Below are 7899 nucleotides of genomic sequence, written 5' to 3' on the forward strand. Positions count from 1 at the left end.
CGGCTGCGCACACCTGCCCCCAGCTGCCTGCCCACCTGCCCCGCGCGCTCATTAGGCCGCGCCTGTGCGCCCGCCAGGCGCAGCAGTCCAGGCCATGGAGCCCGCGGGGCGGGTGTGCAAAGAGCCGCGGGGTGAGTGCCAGACCGGAGCTGGGGCGCCGGGGTTGGGGGGCACGCGGAGTTTCAGGGGGCGCACAGGGGCTGGAGGGGCGGGAGCTGCGGCGGGGTAGGAACAGATTGGGGAAGGCTGGCTGTCAGGCACCTCCGATTTGGGGATAAGATTTCCATCCCTGGGGTACACCGGGCGGGCCTGGAGTCCTGGACCCCTTTAGTCCAGCTTCTTACCAGGGCAAACCACTCCCTACAGGATGCGTTCATTGAGCGCCTGCTGAGTCCCCCGTGCAATGCTGTGCAACTCCTTTGTCCCCACCCCGAGGGAGGCCTGCCAGCCAGGAGAGGGTTTGAGGAGCACAGTAGTGCGCGCCTGACTTCTCCCCTTTGTTTACCTTCAGCCGGGGGTCTGAAATCCACACTGATAGAAAGTCATTCCTTAAGACGTACCTCATGGCGTTTTCCTTCAACAACAGAGTCTTAGGCACTAGTTAGGATCCATTTTCGAATATTCTGACTTAGCTTAAATGATAACACAGGCCCCCTAGCCCAGGGCTGTAGGGTGGGAGTAAGGGGAGGCCCTGTGTAGGGATGAGAGCTCAGGGTGGCTGCAGAGAGCCCTGGCCGAAGTCCACTGCTGTGTGGTCCTGGCGGGTTACTCCCCTGTCTGCCCCTAGTTCTTCCTCCGCCAGATGGGTGTCAGCCGTGCCCCCCCCCCGGGATTACTGCACATGGTGCTTGGCTCTGAGAGAGCCGTCAGCACCTGGCCAGGAAGGTAGTGAGAAAGACCTGAGAGTCAGTCCTAGCCCAAGGACAGAAAGAAAGGCTGGGAGGGAGTGATGGGGTACGCTTCTGGCTGCATCACCTTCCCCTTACCTGCCTGGCCAGGCCCCTGAGCGAGGCTCTGCTGTGTGGATAGGCGTTGTGGATAGAGGGAGGCAGTGGTGTGGAGGGGGGCAGGGACAGAGTCCTGTGACAGGTGAGGATGGCTGGCATAGGCTCCCCGAGACCCCCGTCCTGCCCTGCCCCTGTGTCCGTAGCGGGGTGGGGGGGGCATTTTAGAATGAGCAGAATCTCTCCTCCCCATCCATCCCCTCCACCATCTGTCCCCAAGAAGCACCTGCATAGATGCTGACCCCTCACACTCCCACCCTTGGTGTCTGGGAAAAAACAGGGCGCTCACAAGGGTGAGTACCCCAAATGACAACGACTCTTCTATACTCTGGAGTCCCTGGCTGGTGCAAAGGTTAACATGCTTGGCCGCTGAGATGTTGGGGGTTCAAGTCCACCCAGAGGTGCCTCGGAAGGAAGGCCTGCCAGTCTTCTGAAACATCGGCCACAGAAAACCCTGTGGAGCACAGTTGTACTCTGACACTCATGGGGTTGCCATGGGTCAGCATCGACCTGACGGCGCTGTTTTGTTCTCTTGAGCTCTGTATGTGTGAAATATCTCGTGGTCATGTATATCTGTTTCCATTTGTCAAAGTACTTGCTTTATCTAATATGATCCTCACAACAGCCCAGCTAGGAAAGTGCCTGGACTTAGGACCCGTTTGGTAGGTGGGAAAATGAAAGCTTAAGCTGAGCCAAACAGGGGGATGAGTCCCTTTCCCCTGGCTAAGGTAAGTGGGCGCTTGTTCCCACAGGCCGGGACGCTGGAACCAGGCCCCTGGCTGCTGGCCCAGAGGTGGAGGGGCTGCAGGGTCCGGCACCCCAGGCACAGGATGCTCCAGGCGAGGGTCTGCCACCCACCAAGGCATCTGGAGGACCCCCGGGGGCTGATGCGGGGCAAGGGTCCCAGCCCCCCAGCTCAGGAACTGGGCAGTGCCCCCCTCCCAGCAGAGACAGGACTCTAGACTCCACAGGATCCCAGTCTCGGGGAAAAGGGCGCTCCCTCCAGGCAAGAGAGGCCAAGCCCGGCAAGAGGCCCTCGTCCCCTGCCCCCGGCCAGCAGAAGAAGCTGAAGGTAGGGGATCTGGCGGCAGCGCCATCTCCCTGCGGTGCCCCCTCGGGCCTGACCCCCCGCCACCCGGTGCCCTGTGGGTTGGGCCGGGGCCCCTGCCACCTGGCCAACCTCCTCAGCACACTGGCCCAGGACAGCCCAGACACGGGCCGGAGGAAGGAGCCCCCGGAGGTGCCCTGCCAGGTTCGGAAGAAGACTCGGACCCTGTACCGCTCAGGTATGTCCCTAAAGGTGAGAAGAAGCCAAGTGACTGGGTGTCCTCCCCAGGAAGGGGGTCATGCACAGACTGGGCCTGGAGATGGGTGGGCCCAGCCAGTTTGTGTGTCCCCTAGCTGGGCCCCTCTGAGCCGGAGGCAGGACGAGAGCTCTGACCTCAGAGGTGACGGTCTGGCTGGCTGCCTCTTCAGGGACACAGGTAGATGGCCCCTGCCACAAACCCCAGAGAGGACGGCCCAGCCCAAGAGGCCTCAGCTGCTGCCTGGGGCCCTGGCGGGGATGGAGGCCCCATCCGTGGGCCCTCCACATCCCCTCCCTCGCGTCCCAGGTTCCTCTCCTTGCAGACCAGCTGGAGGAGCTGGAGAGGGCGTTCCAAGAAGACCACTACCCTGACAGTGACAAGCGCCAGGACATTGCCCAGACGGTGGGGGTCGCCCCCCAACGCATCATGGTAATTGGCGGGGGAGCAGCTGGGAGGAATCTGGGAGCCCCGGGGTGCTCAGCCTCTTCCTGGGCCCCGTTCATGTTTCCCCTGCCACGGCTGTGAAAGGTGAAGGCCCTCCAAGGCGCCCCATAGCCTCCTTGTGAAGCTGCTCTGGCTGAGGGGCACTTTCCAGGCCCTGCAGTGGCCGCCTGGGCCATGGGGCTCACTGTGCGACCACCGGCTCCCAGCCTGGGCTCGGCCTTTCTCAGTCTTTTCAGGGGCTCCCCCCAACAGGTGTGGTTCCAGAATCGCCGAGCCAAGTGGCGGCGGGCAGAGAAGGCAAATGGCAAGGGGGGCAAGGAGAGCCCTGTGGCCCCGGCCCCCGCAGAGGGGCATGGCAGGTGAGACTACCGCTCTTCTTGGTCACCCTGTGGATCAGGCGTGGGGTCCACCCTGGATCTAGATGGTGGTGGTGTTGGTGAGAGTCTGGGGGCTTGGGCTTGGCTGGGGTTGGGAAGCGGCCAGGGCCTGTGGGGTGGAGTTGGGAGCCCAGGGTCCCTTCCCTGCATGAGGCTCTGGCCAGTCAAAAGCCAGACCCACTGGACTCATGTCCCTTGCCTGTCTGCCTCCAGCTCTGCAGCTGCTGAGCCCCCACCTGCGGTGTCCCTGGGCTCAGGGCCTGGTGCCTCCTCCCAGGGCCCACCTCCTGATGCTCCTCCAGGTGAGCTGACCACCTTCAGAGGGCTCCCCCAGGGGAGGCAGCCAGGAGAGAAGTCCCAAGCCATATCCACGCACCTGGATGCCATGCTGCCGGCGCTCCAATCCCAAGTCGGCCTCCCCTGCCTTCCCCTCCTCACTCTTGGCCTTCTGTTCCTAGAGCCCCCCGTGCGGCTGGCGCCTGACCGGCCCCCAGACCCCACCCGGCAGAGTGAGGGTGCTCACGGGGTGACCATGACCCCCCCACTCTTCAGCCCCCCACCGGTTCGAAGGACCAGTCTTCCTTTTTCCCTCGGCCCCGTCCACACCCCCCAGCTGATGCCCCTGCTGCTGGACGGCGGTGACGGCAGCCTCAGGGAGGGGCCCTGTGCGTCTTGGGGCACAAGGTATGGAGCTGGATGGGGTGGTCCCTTGAGTTATCATGGGGGCGGGAAGGGGACAGGAGGAGAGGCCCTGGGAGGGAAAGGGTTAACTGAAGGGAGCATAGGTTAGGAGGGTCTGGGGTGTCCTGGCCATAGCCGTGGAAGCTAAGGGCAGGCAGAGAGGAAGGGGAGGCACAGCCATGAGATCGCCATGGAGTTGGGAGGCAGTGAGAGGAAGGACTCACTTGGGGCCAGAGAAAGGAAGCAAACCTGACCTCACTCCATCCGCTCTGCCTCACAGCATCACCTCACCACCCACCTGCCCGTACCTGGAGGAGCTGGAGCCTCAGGACCACCAGCCAGACCACCAGAAGGGGTCCTTCCCATTCCCGCCTGTGCCCCAGCCACCGCTCGCCCAGCCCCCGAAGCCACTGTTCTCCTATCTGCACCCCTTCCCCACGCCCAGCTCGCTGACACCACCCCTACTGGAGGACACCCTCTTCCCTGGGCCCTATGGCCCCCATGGGGGCTCCTCCCAGGGCTACTTCTCAGGCCCCCCGTCAGGGCAGGTCCTGCTGCAGCCACCAGCTGGGAGCATGGGTGAGTGGCTGGAGAAGGGGGGGCCTGGGGGCAGGGAGTGGATAGTGAGTCACAGCTCCTAATGAGCTCTTCTCCTGGAGCTTCTTGGACCTGCATCGCTGGGTGAGAAATAGCAGAGGCACTTTGGAGTTAGGAAAATGGAGTTTGCAGCCCAGCTCGGCCATTCCCAGCTCTCCCAGCCTCGATTTCCTGGATTCAGGAATGAAAACAGCGTTCCTGCAGCAACAGAGGGCTGGTGAGGGTTAGGAACAGCTCGTGCACAGACGGGAACAGCGTTCCTGCAGCACAGAGTGCTGGTGAGGGTCAGGAACAGCTCGTGCACAGACGGGAACAGCGTTCCCGCAGCACAGAGCACTGGTGAGGGTCAGGAACAGCTCGTGCACAGACAGGAACAGCGTTCCCGCAGCACAGAGCGCTGGTGAGGGTCAGGAACAGCTAGTGCACAGACGGGAACAGCGTTCCTGCAGCACAGAGCACTGGTGAGGGTCAGGAACAGCTCGTGCACAGACGGGAACAGCGTTACTGCAGCACAGAGCGCTGGTGAGGGTCAGGAACAGCTCGTGCAGTGTGGAGTGTGTGGAGCAGAGCAGAGGCAGCAAACATTATCCTCACTGGGGCCTTGGACTCTGGGCCCTGAGAAGCATCTGTGCTACTGAGACTAGAGCTAGCAGGAGAGGGAAGTTTGTTCTGGGTCCTGTCCCTTTGACCCCCTGAGAGCTGGTCCCTGGCCTGATGCATGGTATGCTCCAGGCCTATGCTCCAGCCTCAGGTCGTCCCGGACAGCTCCTGGTGCTGTTTCTCTTGAAGGGGAGATCCTAGGGATCCTGGCTGGTGTCTGGAGGTGGGAGGCTCGGTAGGAAAACATGTCAGTGGTGCTTTATTCTCTCAGCCCTGACTCACCCCTCCCCACCCCCACCCACAGGTCCCGTGCCCTGGAGTGACCCCTGCCTGCCGGAGCTGCCCTTCCCCGGCCCCTTCTGCTCACAGGCTCTGGGCCACCCTGCAGGGGCAGAGGGCTACTTCCCTGATGACCTCTTCCCAGCTCCCTACGCCCAGGCCAAGAGCTGGCAGCCTTCCGCAGGCCCCACCATGCCGAACGCAGGGGCCAGGCCGTTGGGAATGGGGCCCCCACTCAGCAAGGCTCCTGAGGGGCTGCTGGCTACCCCCCAGAACCAGCCAGCCACTCTGGACAAGGCCAGAGGTGAAGACAGGAGCAACCTTGTCCCCTAGTGGGAGAGAACCCGTGCCCACAGGGACAGATGTGATCATAAGGTTGGACGAGACCCTGGACTCTCTCGAGGGGTAGATGTCAGATACCCCCGGCCTGGGCTTGTGTTGCTGGCCGATTGCTTTCTCCACACCTCTACAGGGTGATCCCGAAGAAAGAGGGCAGTCTGCCTTGCTTCTGAATGTTGTACCCCATTATGTTGTTTTCTTTCCTGGCAGATGGATAGCCGAGTGTCTGCCCCAAGCAGTGAACTGTTCACCCTGGGGGTTCATCTCATGACTGTGTGTCCCCCCTCCACTCCAGACAGCCTGTGTCCTTCCCTTCTGTCCACTCAGCTGGCCAGCTGGTGGACATCGTCCTGCGCATCCAGCGAGGTCCCCACAGAGCATGCCCTGCGGTCCTGGGCCCACCGTCCCTGGGAGGCGAGCACCGGCCCTGGGGGGCCTCGCCATCAAGCCGCCATTAAACTGTGTTCTCCTCCGACCCAGGGCTGAGCCTCGCACACGGCTGCGTCTGGGCCTCTCCTGGAGTTGGCCCCCCGCCCTGGGACAGGGTCACAGTTGAAGTCTGGGGATGTTCTGGTGCAGTGTTTAGCATTGGGAAGTGTAGTGGATCTTCCCTAAGCTCTTTTTCGGGGGTAACGGTAGAGGGGACTGAGAAGACAAGCTGGTAGTTCTTCCCTGGTCTCCGTATCACAGCCCTCCTGGACCACATGGAGGAGTCGGGCCTTTTCTTACTACCCCCCACCCCTGCCCCAGCAGAGGCACCTGAGGTCGCACACCGAATGACCACTCCCACCTCCCACCCAGCCCCCTGTGCTGTCATTTTCCCTGTTTACCGGGCCATCGGCCATCGCGTTTGTGCTTGGGGCTGAGGGGGAGGGGCTGAGGGGGGGAAGAGGAGGGAGTTCAGCAAAGAGTAGGGGTGTCCTCTGACTTCTGGGCCAGCGTCTGGTGCTCTGGAGAGGACAGTCACGAGCGAGGCTATGCCCAGTGCTGTTGCTCCTGCGCCATGGACAGAGGGGCTTTGCCTCCATGACGCACATGGCCAGCTTCCTCCTTCCCTGGGAGGTAGCTGAGTTAGGCGCTGAGGGAGGAGACATCAATTCCACCCGTGGGGACCGTGCTTGAGAGGCTGCTTTGTGGGTAAGGGCTGATGGTAGAACCCGAAGGAGGGTGAGCCATCAGTTTGTATAAAGAGGAAAGGTGGGGGCGTGGGGTGTATGACTTGAGGGTAAACGGCTGTGACATTGTCTACTTCAGTGACAGGTCTGCAATTGATTGTGCAAGAAACTGCAGTATTTTTGGTTTGTTTTGTTACTTTTTAGCCGATATTTCCCTGGGATCAAGATATTGTCTGATTAAATGACTTGATGTGTGGAAATTGTATCTTGAAGTATCCGACACCCAGGAAGCAAGTGACAAATGTTAGAGCTCTTTTTCTCTCCTTCCCTCCCAGAGTCTGTGGGATAGGATTTGGCTTCAGTATTTGCGGGTATGTGTGACACCCCACACCTGATGGCTTTACGATGTCCTGTGTTATGATCTGGCAATAGCCAAGATTTGAGGGCTGTTGAGCCAATCCACTTCATTGCACATTTGGTGGGAGCTAGGGGGGCTTGTCACTGTGGACCTCCAAATGCTATGGTTATTGGGGAATACTTTTTTTTTCAAAAACTCGTATTACAAACAATTATTTACATTCACATACTAGTTGTAGGGTCATTGTCCCTAAGAACTGAAAAGAAGCAATATCTGGGGACAGAAGACACTTCTCATGTTCCACAAACACGTGCCACGTGCCTGGGTAGGGTTTTACCACCAACAGTGTTTCCTGTCTCTGCTTCAGCCTTCTGTCTCATTGCCACTCGAGGACTGCGGTGGGCTTCCCTTGGGGGTTAGACTGTAAACATGAAAACATTCGCTCTGGTGTTACGACATACGGCTGAGTCTTTTGAAGTATCAGTCTCACACATCCCTCATTTTTACTTTGTCTCACGAGGCTGACGAGGAAGACAATCTAGAAACAGACGTAAGGGGAAAGATGGACAGCGGTTCCATCACACACTGTCTTCCCTCCGCTGGTCACCACAGAGTCCCGCTGCCTCCCAGCCCTAAGGGAGGCCGGGCAGTTTCTCTCCAGGTCTTGGTGGGTTCAGGTGCCCGTCGCCTCTGTACAGAACAAATGCAGCTGTTTAGGCATCTTCAGCCGAGGATCCGAGGGCGATCAACCTCAAGATCTGGGCTTTGTGCAAAATAATCTCGTGGTGTATTAAAAAT

The 7899-nt window shown here is 60.3% G+C and overlaps 1 protein-coding gene across 1 annotated transcript in view; it reads left to right on the forward strand.

Moving 5' to 3' along the window:
• NOBOX (NOBOX oogenesis homeobox) overlaps positions 1-5622 on the forward strand; it is a 24839-nt gene extending 19217 nt beyond the window's left edge. Inside the window, exons 3-10 of the mRNA XM_012557280.1 lie at positions 803-885; positions 1757-2290; positions 2634-2784; positions 2992-3114; positions 3346-3434; positions 3591-3816; positions 4094-4392; positions 5315-5622. Coding sequence (XP_012412734.1) covers positions 803-885; positions 1757-2290; positions 2634-2784; positions 2992-3114; positions 3346-3434; positions 3591-3816; positions 4094-4392; positions 5315-5622 — 1813 coding nt within the window. The remainder of the gene's footprint in view (positions 1-802; positions 886-1756; positions 2291-2633; positions 2785-2991; positions 3115-3345; positions 3435-3590; positions 3817-4093; positions 4393-5314) is intronic.
• Positions 5623-7899: the final 2277 nt, after the last annotated feature.

Source organism: Trichechus manatus, unplaced genomic scaffold, assembly GCF_000243295.1.
Source record: "Trichechus manatus latirostris isolate Lorelei unplaced genomic scaffold, TriManLat1.0 scaffold00093, whole genome shotgun sequence".
NCBI lineage: Eukaryota > Metazoa > Chordata > Mammalia > Sirenia > Trichechidae > Trichechus > Trichechus manatus.